Consider the following 14,662-nt stretch of genomic DNA (forward strand, 5'->3'; position numbering starts at 1 on the left):
ATGTGTTATGGCAGCTTGCTTACCATGCCTCCACAGGGATCCATTTGAGAATGAAACCCCATTTTCTATTCGGGTCTGTAAAGAGCTGTAATCGGGTTTGTAATTGAGCATGAGTCAATAGGTAATCGGTAACGCTAGTCCACGGCTCACCAGTGATCAGCCCTGGCTGCTCTGGAGGAACCCACTGGGTTCCTGCCTAAGAGAAAATGATGAAGGTGGGCACATAAGATTTGTGTCCTCAGCCACTCTAAGTCAGTTGCAGCTGCTCACCCCAGCTGAGGGTCTCAGCCCCCCAAAAGTCAGTGAGACAGTGAGTACAGTGTGTTAAGAACTGGTAGCCTTATTATACGCAAGTATTGGAACTTGTTTCAGTAACGCCCTAGACAGTGTGGGAAGCCAGTGAGTACAGGTACAGGCTGTTCCTGCATTGGTTTTGGATGGTATGCCTTGAAATACCCACAGCTGCTGCCTTGGGCCCTCTGCAGTCCTTTGCAAAGTGGAAATAAATGGTTGCCCTTTTAAAGAAAGAATATAAGGTGATTTACACCACCTTTTGACACATTCAAAGTATTTTCAGAACAACCAGGAGGTCAGACCCACAGCATGTTTGAGCTGAGTTTGGAAATACAAACATTGGCAAAGAATTTTGGTCTTTGTTACTCCATTTGCTGAAGTTATGTAGGCTGAGGAGAAGATGATACAGGATGGAGTGTCATAAATAAACTGTTAAGTGGTGTCATGTAGCAATTATAGGTATATCCGTCCTCCACAAGTCAAGTAATACAGTTATTCATGTAAAATACAAAAGATGAGGTCTAGCCAGTAAGGGAAGTGTTAACGTCTTACGGTTCTGCTGACACGCTCAGCTTTGCAGGTCTGATTCCAGATCATCTGGGTCATTAGTAGTGGTTTCTCCGGAAAAAAAAAAAAAATCCTACAGAGCTTACTTCTCCAAACTGGTACCCTGTGAAGACATTTACATTTTTTAAAAGGAGAGTGAGTGGCTGCCATCCCAGCTTGGTAAGATCCATTCGTTCACTCTGCAGTGTTAAGTGGCCATATAAATGGCAAAGCGCTGAAAAGTCAGATACAAATCCCTTCACCATTTCAGCGCTAATACTTTTTCTGTCTTTCACTGTGATACCTATTCTAGCGACAAGATTAGCATACAAACGAAATATATGATATTTAGCAAGGGGACACTTTTTTACTGTGTTGAAAAAAAACCATTAAAAAAGGTAATGGAGACAATTCAGTTGAAAAAGTTCAGACACCTCTAAGCCTAAGTGCAGGTAGTATCTGTCCATTTAAAGACTATTTGTTTCCCATTACATGAAATAACTGATGCTCAGGTGTACCAGTTCAGAGCAATACAAGGGGACAATGTAAACAGATGTTAAATAAAATAGGGGTCCCACTTAATCTCATATCTCTCCTTCTTGTTTCCCTCTCTGGCTACCGACCTGCCATCAGCAAACAAGCTACTGTGACTTACCCTGACTGGTCCTATAATTAACACCAGTCTCTATTTTTCCTCTGAAGTATGAATTTACGGGCAGCCAGGAGTGTCCTTGGTTGCTGTCACCATCTCCAAGAGAGTTTTTGGACTAACAGGTCTGGATTAGAGTCCTTCTGCCCATCAGTCCTTCGCCCAGTGCAGAGTAGGACTTAGTGGTTATCCTCTGTTGGTTGTGGCAGGTATATTTCAGTGTAACAACATAGGAAAACAAATTCTCAGTGTTCATGGCCACTAATCAGACCTCCAAACAGACCCCATGGCATTGCTTTTATAAAGAAAAAATTCAAAGTGAAGTGACAAAAAAGTGCCTGGTAAACCAAGTAGTAAAGATGTGCCGTACATAGAAAAGCCTCAATGAAAAATCAGCCTGAGATCAGGAACCTGCCTTCTTTAAAGCCTCCAGCCTGCCTGCCACGAGGGCTATAACCCTTCCCTAGGTTATAACAAGTCAGACAACTCCGGGGTTTATTGGAGTTGAATTGCAAGTGGTTGAGCTTGGAATTATTTAGCACAGGTGTTTCTATAACAGTGATATATTGGGAAAAATCAGTGTTCAACAACCATCATATTTCCAGCTGTGCTGTGGTTAGTGCTAGTACAGTGCACCTAATACAAAACATGTGAGAATATTTGCTAGCTCAGGAACTTGTTAAAGGTATTTTCTTACAATATCTGAGCTGCTATGTTTATCTAGGTGCGTTTCTTTGGTCTTGCGTTTTCATAAAGGGTGTGATATTGGTTTTATAAAGCTGTCACTGAACCTGGAATCTGCTTCTCTGCAACCAAGTGCATTAGTAGCCCTGCTAGCCAGTGCACAGCACACAAGCAGGTGAAAATAAGATTATGAGGAATCCAATGACAGTCCATTATCCTTAGCACATTTATCTTGAGCAGCACCTGTGCATCTGTTACATATATAGACCTGTTTTTACTAGGGGTGCTAGAAATCTTGAAACAAGTGTTGCAAGCATCTATATGTAAAAGAACATAAAAGGAGCAAAGTTAACAAGAGACTAGGGGACTGTAAAACAAGGGTAGTGAAGTGCGTTCACCAGCAGCAAAATTTGTGAGTGTTAAAAGAGGTTTTATATGTACACATGCACACACGTGCATTTTTAGGGTTCAAAAGACTCATACATGAACATGGTAGATGGCTGGAGAATGTATATGGGGGTTTGTAAAACACATGCAAATAAAAATACTGTCAGAGACACTCACACAACACTCATGCTCTGAGCTGAGTTGTGCAAAGATTTTTCATTAATAACTTTGTGCCACAACAGGTCAGTTATTCTAATACTCTGAAATATTATCCATATATTTCCAACAGCACCTTCAAGCAACGGCTGTTCCCGTGGCTCTCTTTTTTGGGAAAGAAGATAAATGCCACTGTGCATCCATACTCAATTGTTATATGCATTAGAGTTGCATCTGGCTAGAAAAAATACATCTACAGACTAGCTTGGCTCTGTTATTTACAATTTTCCTGATAGAGAAAGTGTGTGTCTTTTACCTATGCACTGCATATGTTGTAGGAGAAGCAGTAATGGCACCTCTCTCTGATTTGAGAGAGACGGCTGATGTGAAAAAGACACTTTGATTTGAGGAGGGACCTCTTCTCCGATTTGAGAAAGCAGCTCTACTTTTGTCATGATTGAGTTGATGCTCATAGACAGTCATTCTGTCCATGTGCTGGTGATACTTAGAGACGTGGCTTGACAGTTCAATTTGAGTCTGTTTTGGGACAAGGGGTAGAGCAAGCAGAGGTCTAGAATAGGAGTCAATTTTTCTTGGTAGCCAGACACTCAGTTAATGTTTGTTAGGAGCTGGCATTAGCAGTTTGATCCAACTTAGAATGACTGAGAGTTGGATGCAACTTATTCAATATCTTACACCCATTGACTGGTTAGTAAGATTAAACACAATCATGTAAAAACTAAATAAATCAAATCCTATTCTCAGAAATACCCTCATAATTGAAAACTTCTTGTACATAGTAGTTTGTAATGTATCTTTGCAATTTTACTTTCACCGAATTCTGAAAGCCCCACCTCTACCTTATCATGCTCTAGTTTACCGAACGTGCAGACATTTATCAAATGGACCATCAGTAGCTGTAGAAATGCAGTAGTATATCCAAGTTAAAATTCTTGCTTTGATTACTACAAATCCATGGAGCCCTTGGGTCCAAAGCTTCCACTGAAGCACAGCTATTTGCAAATAGATTTTTATAGCACATTAGTGCTGGAGGAGAGTCCAAAGAAAATAGTCCTTTTCAATATTAGAACCAGCTGTGACTTTCTTGTGCTGATGACTCATTCATTTTTTTTTATAGGGTGGGAGAACTAGGCAAAAGACACACAGAGTCTTATTCAAGACGTTGTTTGTTTTGCAAAGGGTATCCTAGCCACAAGCCAACTTGATCATACCAATACGCAACTCATGTTTATTTAAAACTTTTTTCTTTTAACAGTTCCAATTATAAAAACAGAACCCACAGATGACTATGAGCCTGCTCAAACCTGTGGACCAATGAACCAAGGCTTAAGCCCTCTCTCTAAACCATACTACAGCCAGCAGATCATGATGCCCCCTGATCCTGGTTCGTGCCTCATGGCTGGCTTTGCCTCCTGTCAGCAGAGAAATGCTGTGATGTCACCCTCTCCCAACGCAAGCCCCAAGCTGCACGACCTTTCATCCTCTCCTTACAAGTGCATCCCCAACCCAGGCCACAGTCACCTCGGACTTCAGCAGCCCACTGGAGGTGTCCCCACCATACAGGAAGTGCCAAGGTCTATAGTTGTGCACCCAAGCTCCCCTGAGCAATCATCTCACATCATGCTGCAGCCGCAGGTGAGTCAACATCTGAGCAGTAGCTGTCCCCTTGGTTATCAACAAACACTCTATCCCAACAGTCCCTCTTCTCCAGTTCCATCTGTTACCCAAGAGCCAACCTATTTGCAGTCCTGCAGTCCAACTCACTCATCCATAATGGGTCAACAGCAGCAGCAACTGCCGAAGGTTCACAGAAATGAGTCTCCAACAACCCAACCACTGTCATTGCCAGAGTTGCATGAGGAAAGTAATCATAATTTGGCCCCTATTCCTGTAACGATCAAGCGAGAACCTGAGGAATTGGACCAGATGTACCTGGATGATGGTAAGTCTTCTGCAGCATAGGTTTGCGTTCAGCCATGTTGCTATATCAGTGAGTTCCCTTAACCCCCTCCTCCTTTTGAATCCTGGTGGAAAAAAGTTCAATTAACAACCTGGTGGAATGGTGCGGACTTTTGCTTAGATTGTCTCTATATGGGAAAGGGCTCTTTAATTTTGTTTGCGACAATGAAACTGTATTATCTAAGCATTAAATGCTGTTAGTTACCATAGAGCTAGCTGCATGACCGATAGCTATGTTGCAATAATCTTAACCGTATGGTCTTGGCTTATACCCACGCCAGTGACCTGTGGAACTGCAGTGAAAACATATTTAACATTGTCCCATCCACAAAGCAGTGAAATCTCTGATGTGCAAATCTGTTCACGGGAACTAAATGATAAACTGCTCTACTTCAGTTGAGAAGGTTCAAATTAAAAATGGAGGTAGATCTTTCAGTGTAACTTTTCAGTCTGACGGCATCTGACATTAAGACTACTTTTTCTTCCATTCTTATTGTGGACTTGCTGATGGGGTTTTTTTTTCTTTTGTAAGATTCTATATGTATATGTATTCTACACGCACCACTGAAAAGTTAAAATGCTGTGATGAACTTGTCAGACTCTAGTTTCCAAAGATTTATTAGTCGAATGTAATAAAAGGGATAATCTGGAATTTGATTATGTGACCTCACTGAACTGTGATTTAGCACTTGCTGCTAAGTATCCCAGTAGTATTCTGGACCCTCACCTTAATTCAGTACGTGAGTTCCCTTCCAATAGCCGCATAACTTTATATAACATACCATGCTATTTGAAGAAGAAATGCCTTTGAAATGGCTGCACTGAAACTAAATGGTGCCAAGGAACATCTGAATGTGATTGTCTTTCAGGGAGAATTTAAAGACAGTTCATTGCACTGTTTTTTAAAAAAAGACATTTAGTTATTCTATTTTAAACAGCATGATACTCACTGAATTAGGATTACAAATGAATGTTTTGGAGCTTGAGTAGCAGCCTTTTGCTTTTCAACTCCAGGGAAATTATTTTTCTTAACAGAAGTTATTATTGGCTACATGATAGACAGGTCTAAGGAATTTTTCCTAATTAGGAGTTCAGTTCACTGAAGTTCTGCACAACACATCTTTTGGTTTTCTTCATATAACATGCATTTTTACCACACATCTATGCTGTAAGGAACAAGATTTCAACAAACCAAACAAGAAATGTACACAAACCAGAACAAAAAGCTATGCCCAAATTTTGGTTTTGAGAGAAACCAGAAGTTATGTATGGAAGGAAGAGAATACAGATAAAATCTAAACCTAGTCTATAGCTGTCTTTCTAGAAAAGCACAAGAAATGGGCAGTCTTTCTGCCTTACGTCTCCAAAATCCAGCAACCACTTCTCTGACAGCACTATGAAAGCTGCCTTTGGCTGGTCTCTGCTGGAGAGATGGGACTGTAGCTCAGGGATGAAGGGTGAGGCTCTTCAGCCGTGTCTACTTCAGGGTTCCCCTGGAGGAACAGAGGAATTTGCTACCATGTGGTCTGATAGAGATTTTAGGTTTTTTTCAGCAATGCTCATTCTCTCTGACAAAGCATAAATGGTTTAGCCTTTACCCCCCCATCTCTCCTCCATCCCCTCTTCTGGACACACAAACACACCAGTCCTCTGACAGATAATCAGAAGTAATTGTAGAAGCCACCATGTACATCTGCACTGATACTTAAAGTTGACTTTGAAGATCTTTTCAGCTAGCCAAATCCAGATATGCTTCTCTTTGGCATCCAGCAGGCTATCAAAATCGTTCTGTGGCTGACCACAAGAACTATAGACCAAGAAAGAATTCATAGACATAACAGTAATGGTAACAGTATATAATAGAAAAAAAATTAACTTATGTTGTTCCAAAAAAATTAAACACCACCAGTTCCCCCTAAGGGTGGTAATCAGAAATGATAACCAGAAGGAATCCCTTTTTGATGTCTACACTGATATTTAGGTTTTTCTTAGGCGTCCCACTGATGGAGTGTAACCCACATGAGCTGCCCTTTCCTCTCTATGCCTTATCTCGCTGCCTGAAGAAAAGGTCATCCACTCTATGTTTTGCTTTGACAAAATGAAGCCCTTGTAGAAACCAGGAGTGGACTACTACTGTCTTCTTATTTGTCTCAGTATTTGGGCAGTCAAGTGAAAAAACGTGTCAGAGGGGCTAAAGGCAGGAAGCATGTCTTGTGGGACTTGTGTTGGCCAAGACCCTCTGTTCAATTCATGCAGAGCCCCAGCATGCCTCAGACACAGCACAGGAGCATGAAGCTGTGAGTCAGGCTGGAAGCCTGTTTAGATCTATGCTATATGCATTTCATGGAGGCAACCTTACCACCATGAGTGCAGAGATTGGTTTCACATGACATTTAATCTGATGTAACTGCAGGCTCCCATGGAAAGGGTAGCCTCGATCCATTTTGCCCTTAGCCACATGGTCTTGCTGCGTCCTTTGAGTCATATCAATTGATTATGGAGTGGCAGAGCAGGCTAATGGAAAATTAACCTGCCAAACCAGCAAAACCCACGTAGTTTTCCTCTGGGTCAGCTCATGGAACCACATCGCCTGGCTCCAATAGCTGGGTCCAGCCCACGAGAGGGGCAGGAAGCCTGTTGCTGCAGGTCAGGGAGTGCAGCGGGACCGCTCTGGGTGGCAGCAGCCCACCCATAGGCCAGAGTAAGCGTGACTTGATGCCACATCTGATGTCATCTTATCCTCCCCAGCAACTATCTAATCAACGCATCCTGTTTCAGTAAAAAATCCCCTTCTCGTGCTCACCTATTAGCTATGGAAGGATGACATCTGGGCTGCCTCACACAGTCTCAAAGGGCAGTGTGGCCACTACGGTGACTGCCTGGAAACCACCAGTAATTGCTCCTGGTGTCCTGCTCGGTGCTGTTCACTGAGATCTGCACTGAAAAGGCCAAGCACTCCACATGCACAATGCCTTTGTGCCTGGTGCCGCTTCATTCAGACCTCTGGCCATAACTGTGGAATAAGGGACAATGGATTTTGCTGAGTAGCTCATACCAAATAGGAGCAACTCATTTTTCATGTGCTTGATTTTTTTTTTTTGGTATAGGAGCTTTTAAGCCATCACCATTGTTTCTTGTTAGTATCATATCCATCTTTAAATTTTTTCCTTGATGGAGGAGTGGGTGGGATATCTGTGCTTTATGACCATATTCTGAAAACCAAAATATCAAATCATACCCATGAGTAAGGACAGTTACTCTTTTTTAAATAATAGATTGCTGCTGTACCTCTTTATAATTTCTTGTCTCACTGATTCAGTTCAGATCCCTTCATATAGCATGATTTAAACTTTTTTTCCAGTTTTTTTTTAATCTTTGCACCTGTGAACAATATGAAACCAGAGAGAGGTCAGATGTACTTGACTGCTTTCCTTGCTTGCCACTCTAAGTATACCAACTCTTTCCCTCATCCCTAAAGTAATTTAAAAGTAATGAAATATTTTAATGACATTAAAAATGAAATTCTCAAAGCATCACTCCATTAAAAAAGTGTATCTTCATGGTGTCGTGTAGCTCTTTAATACCTCCAGTTTTACCTGAAAGTAGTTATGAAGTGTGAGGCAGACATCTAACATACTTATGGGACTACCAGACAAATAAAATATCTAACTGGTTATGCCAGATAATGTTTGGTAAAATTTTGGTTGCTTATTTACCACTTTGGGGAGGTTTGATTTATATATCTAATATATGTATAGCAATCTTGGACCAGGTATAAACAGAATGTTTTTGGTTTCAGCTTATGGGATCAAAGCAAATTCATTCCTTTTGGTCTGGAGTATCTCCAAATATAGACCATCTATACTGCAGAGTATAGATGGAAAAAACCAGTCAGTGACTTTATATAAATATATATCCTGTACATGACATTTTTCTGCTTCGGTAATGGTGGGCAGCCGAAGTGATATAAAGGGAGCACCTGAAGAGACTTCCATTTTGGCAAATAAGTTTTGCTCTTGGCAATCTTGTTTCAAATCAAAATCTACAGTAGCCACCTGGGCTACTCATTAAATGTGCTGTCTATTTCAGTATGTGAATATATGATTCAACACATAGAACATATTTAAAACTCACCCCGTAAAGTGATACTTGATATATTATGGTTATGCTCTTGATATTGAAAGGTATCTGGCTTGTATACCAGCACTCATTTAAAATAATTCTGAGTTCAACCTCCTAACAAAGATTATGGCTGACTCCCTTTCCTGCTTTCACAGCAAGACTTGATTAAAAGCCGTTGAAATGTGACATTTATGCCTGGGTTTGGATCTCTGCAGGAGCCCATGGTCCTTTGCAGCAGGAGAGGGAGCTTCTTCCCTGCCAGAAGCTCTTGCAGCAACCACGGGCACCCTGGCAGAGCACGCCAGGGCTAACGCTGGCTCCTTGTGCCTGTGCTGCCCTGGACAGTGAAGGTTATATGACATTCCCTTTTCAGATCTAACCTGGGAGAAGTGTGAGGTGCTAGGGTGGTGGAGCTCATGGAAAATCCTTAGGCAGGCTTGAGAGACAAGTCCATGCAGTAATTGCTTTTAAGAGAAGGCATTTTATTTGGGCATCGATGAGTCTAATGTTCTGTACAGCCCTTTGAGGTGTGAAGTGGAATTAGCATTGCCCAAAGAGATGGTCAGTTTGGGGAAGCTACAAGCTGATGAGAACTCTTCCTGGTCACTTGAACCAGTCGTTCTCTCAAGGAGATGCAAAAATCTACCTAATTTATATCTCACTTTTGAATGTGCTCCTCTCTCTAGCCCTCTAACTAGGACTTGGCCCGAAAGCTGTGCCAGACTGCTCTTGAACTAACCATGCTTCTTTTCTGTTGACCAGGGTAGCTCAGATAATTTTTCCAAATTTTAACTGCTTTTCGTAGTGGTAGAAGAAACCGTGATCCAGAGGCAGTGGAGTGTAAGTTCACACAGCTTTCAGGATGTTCAGGCAGCTGGGGACTGGCCAGGATCACAACAGGAGATGCTAAAGGTGACTTGAAATCACCTTCCGTATCCCCATTTCCCTTTCCTGGACCTAGTGTAGCCTGTGTGGAACACAGAACTGAGCTCCAAATCTTTTATTTCACCAGGATGGAGAAAGTCCAATTAGGCATACTAATGCCAAGAAACATTTTTCAGGTTGTAACTGGCACTCCCACAAGCTGTTACATTTTCTACCTCCAGCAGAATGACACTCAGTTTTGAAATTATTTCCCGCTGTTAGAAACATCAAAGAAAGTAATTTTCATTCAGATTAAAATTAAGCTATTTTGAAAAAGCAAGGGGGAAGCACATTGGTACCAACAGGAAAAAATGCATGACACATGTTCTCAGCAGATTTCAAGGTGTATTGTAGTTGCTGTGATCCCATTTGTTATATTAAGGCACAGAACTTTACAAAAGGAGTTTTTAATTGAAAGCAGAGCAGCATCCTGGAGGATTCTTTAATCAAGGTATGCTTTAGTACTGAAGCTGAAGAAGATCTTTGGATTCTTCAAGCTTTGCCTGGGTTCTAATCTCGACTTTTGAGAAGCAGTCCCAGCCACGTTGAAATCGGCGGCATGCTCCCATTGCCAGCAGTGGGGCCAGGGTTCCACCCACCATTGAAAAAAACGTTTTCCAGAACACCCCAAGTCCTGTGTAGGAGCCAGAACTGGAATAACAATATCTGAAAGACAGATCTCCTCTCTGAAGTTTTGTATATTAATTCAGCCTCCTCCTCTCCACACGGACACTTTCATAAAGGTCTCTATCCTGATCTTGACTTGATCACATCTATAAATCTTTGTGTAGTAGGATGAAAATACATAGGCCATAAATGAAGGTATCTGATGTTTAGATATGTGGCTAACAGAAAGTATCAGAACCACATCATCATCTTTTCTGAAACAAGGAGGCTTTTGTTCTTGTGATTGTCTTTGCACAGCTGTGAGTTTTATAGCACCATACCAATGAATGCACTCATTGCAACTTTTATTTTACTCTGAAAAGGTAAATTGGGAGCATTAAGCCCCCAATAAGTATGTAAAAGTGGCAAAACCACAGGTAAAGTGTTACCGAAAGCTGCAGCCCTGCCAGCCATTTCATTTTAAACATGGCTCTTTTAAAAATAACTTTTGCAGTAAAAGCTGTAACTCCTGGATGTAATATGAGCTATTGCTAATGTCATTCCCATGAATTGCTTACAGTGTTGAACTGTTAGATGTCTGACAAGTCCATATATCTCCTATACAGCATATATGAAAGTTTTTTGCCTCTAAACCATATGTTCTTTTTTTCACTCCTCTATATTCTTCAAATGCACGTGGTTTGGTGATATAGTTTATTTGAACAGGAACCATAGCAGACAGAATTATCCTTTTGCTGAAATGTATCCTTTTTCATACATCTCAGCTTCATGATTAAAGCAATTGGCTCTTGAGGCATTAAGTTTAGTCTGCTGCTGCCACAGTTATGCCTCTGAAAACTCCTGAGTGCACTCGGTGATTTCCAGTAGTCCAGATGTCATTAGAACAATGCGCAGGTAGTCTGCAAAGTCCAGTAACACTGTCTACACTTTGGTCTGGCTTGGGCAAGCTTTTCCCTCCCTCCCTCTTGGCCAACCTCACAGCTCTGGGGGAAACAAATAGCTTTCCTCATGGAAAGTTTTACTTAATCTGGCATGGTGCCTGAGCCTAGACCCTCCTCGTCTCTAATGATGATTGAAAGTGTACATGCTACTGTGATAAAACATGCTGAGTCGTTAACATTTGGGGCTTGGGTTGTACACGATGAGTAAGGGAGGACTGAAGTCATGCGTTCGAGTCAGACCTTTGGTGGACTTGCACGTCTGGATTTGAGGGGTATCCTGTTACACGAAACCGCACACCCACGGGATCGGGTTTTGCTGTTTCTAGCGGGTTTGCTGAATTGGGTTTTCCTGGAGGCCCACCAAAAGAAAGCCTCCAGAAGAGCAGCTGACCAGACTAGGTGTCACTCCTGGTTTTCTCCAGTCCCAGGTGTGCAGTTGCCCACAGAGCAGACCTGCCTACCTCTTAGCTGCAGTATGCTGTGAAATCTAGCAGCACACTTTGCTTTCTTCTAACATCAGCACTTAGATTCCCAGGGAGGTCCTTGAGTCTTAGGCTTTCAAGGAAGTGTCCAGTCCCTTCAGAGAAGTCCTGAGTCCCTCCACCCTCATTCAGTGATGGCAGACACCGGTGGAGGGAGCAGGAGGCTGGCCAAGTGATGGGAAAGCGGCAGAAATCAGCAGGCAGTGTTTTGCAATGTTTTGGTACTCAAGAGTATTTTTAGTGTTGAAAACCCAGCATTTGCTTGATGTGCATCTGCACGCGCACCTTTGCGTTAAACATTTTGGGTCATTAAGTGTTCAGCTGAAGCTGAGTTGCACCCCCTCTTTTCAGCTAAGAGCCAGCTTCACGCTGCAGCCCTGCTAGTGGCTGTCCAATTAGCTGGGGAAGAAGTCGCTTCTCACTCCCATGCCTGATTCATTCTGCTATTTCCATAGTAATGGCTGTTGGCATTGCTGTTTCAAATGGTAAAGGGGTTATTTTCTGTAAGTTTTCCTTGGCGATTGGGGGAGAAGAAGTTGCTGTATCTGAGCCTTGGTAACATTTACATCTGCTCTTAAGCCTGGAGGAGTGCCAAGGAAAATATGTGGCTTGCAGAAGCACAAGCTTCATGAGAAAGCTTTGTTCCAATGCGATTCATTTTAGGAATATGTTGTTTGTTTGAAATGTTTTTGCTGAGCTGTGCTGTGTTAGCTGGTCAGGTGTGGCCTCGTGGCTCATGTATGGCCTCCCTGCTCTCGTATCCTGAACCCATCCTGGCAAAACACTTCTGGGGAAGTTGTAGAAAACCCCTCTTCTCCAGGGAGCAGAGTATCACGCAGACCCCTGCCGCATCTCAGCATAGCTGGGCTAAAGCAAACCGCCAGCTCAGCCCAGCAAACACATACGTGTCAGAGGAAGCGCTCTCATGAGTAAACTCCCTGACTTCACGTACGGCGCTCTTGGCTAAGCGCTAGCAAGCTGTAGTGTTGCTAGATCGCAGAGCAGTGAAGGGCCTGCCTCTGCTCCCACTTAAGTCAATAACACCATCGTTCCCTTTGGGTTCATTGGGAACAGGACCAAGTGTATGGCTGGTAGTTAAAATGCATAATAGCTGCATTCATTGAAATCTGGTCACTGATAGACAGGCAGAGAGGGAGTCTTTTCTAGCAGATTTCTGCATGGCACAGTTGATTGTTTCATCTGTGTCTGCCAAACAACCAGGGGGCTCGCTCATGGGCCTGATAGCGGCTTGACCATCACTGTCGAGAGCGGGCTGCTTGATAACCTGGCTCCTGGTCTTTCCTCTTCCCAAGTAGCTGATGCTGATTGCAACCAAAGGGGACACAGGCTTTCCACAACAGGCTTATCTCTGGGCTCAGAGGAAGCTTATGAAAAAAAGCAGACCCTCAAAATGTTCCCCTCCTCCTCTGTCACTGAGGAAGCCTGCAAAGTCTGGACGTTGAAAATACCTGGAGACAATCGGTAAGAAATATAGTACGAAAACCATGGTCCTGTTCTTCGCTGGCCAGCCTGGCTGGGTTTGTCTGCAAACCAGTGGACCAGCCCTCTGCCTGCTTTACAGGCTTTGCTTTGTAAGTAGGTCTTCTACGTTTTGCACACTTTGAAGTCTACTGCAAGACAAATATCGGAAAACAAAGTGAGATGGTGCTGCAAATGTGTTGTTGAAATTCCCAAACTGTATTGTCCCTGAGCCCATGAATTGCAATATGAGCACTTGAACAGTCTTGAAAAGCAATGCTACAGGCTATCAAAGTCCATAATTAGTGGATTAAATTCTTTGATACTTACGTAGTTATAGCTCATGTTATCCAAGTGTCATGTATGCACAAGAGCATTCCTCACTTCCCTTGCCTTCGCACAACTAAAGCATGATTTTTCTACTTAATTTTGGCCTTTCTGCAGCCATATGAGAATGCAGAAGACAAGATTTGACTCTTCATGTCTGTGCTGTCCAGATTGCTCTTGGTGTTAGATTTCTGTGGGAGCCAGCGTTGAAGATTTGTTCCATTTCATAACTCTTGTGATATCTTTGGGATTGCAGAATAGGTATTGAAGTAGGTATCACGAATCAATTTTGATACCCTGGCATCATCAATCAGTTCTTTTTCTAGTGCTTCAGGGAAAATAGGTGTTTCATTTCCACCTCATAAGCAAAATCTTCTGCAAATTACTTAAGGAGTAGAAAAAATGCTATTTTGGGTCAGAAGAGAAGCCTCCAAAAATTCAAAACTGAAGAATATTTATTTTAACTTTTATTTCTATCCTGTATATGCAAATCCATACACACATAAAGTATGTGTGTGCATATATATGTGTGTGCATATACACAGACATATATGTAATGAGCTATAAGACTTAGTATACTAATACTTTTGCTTCTTTGAAGTTATGGTGGGCGAGAGTGATGTCTTTTCTACTCATGACTAACTTCTCTGAAAATCCTGCAGGTGCCTGTTGAGTAAAACCTTTTAGAAACATGAGGTCAGGTGGATAAGCCCATCCTGTGGACCTTCTATTGTGCGCAGTTAGTTTCTGAGCTGAAATGCCTGTGGCAGCTCTGAAATCTGGCTTCATGCTGCTGCATGCCTCTGAGCTGCAGTTGTCACTGCTGCTGAATGTTTCTCGAGCATCTGAGCTTTTGCTATCCAGCTATTCTTTTGGAAGACTGTAGCAGCTGGTAAAGATGATCTCTTCGCTTTTGGCTTTTTTTTCCCGTGTCATAACTCTGTGTTCCCCCATGCTCCAGGCTGCGCTTGGACTCAGCTATTCACTTGAGGGCTTTCACCTCAGAGCATCTGCACGAGCCATTAACAACTGCTCCAGGCAGCTTCTCCTTATAGTAATATGTC

The 14,662-nt window shown here is 42.4% G+C and overlaps 1 protein-coding gene across 7 annotated transcripts in view; it reads left to right on the plus strand.

The window, feature by feature from the left end:
* Positions 1–14,662, plus strand: part of NFATC1 (nuclear factor of activated T cells 1) — a 116,295-nt gene that overhangs the window by 78,825 nt on the left and 22,808 nt on the right. For 2 of the 7 annotated variants that reach the window (XM_075745190.1, XM_075745191.1), the window contains exon 9: positions 3,993–4,679. The exons of 1 other annotated variant lie outside the window; for it this stretch is intronic. In XM_075745190.1, the coding sequence (XP_075601305.1) occupies positions 3,993–4,679 (687 nt within the window). Of the gene's footprint in view, positions 1–3,992; positions 4,680–14,662 lie in introns of those variants that run through there. 4 more of the 7 variants (XM_075745194.1, XM_075745196.1, XM_075745192.1 and 1 more) reach the window with 3 other exon arrangements.

This window comes from Balearica regulorum, chromosome 2 (genome assembly GCF_011004875.1).
Source record: "Balearica regulorum gibbericeps isolate bBalReg1 chromosome 2, bBalReg1.pri, whole genome shotgun sequence".
In the NCBI taxonomy this organism is placed as follows: domain Eukaryota; kingdom Metazoa; phylum Chordata; class Aves; order Gruiformes; family Gruidae; genus Balearica; species Balearica regulorum.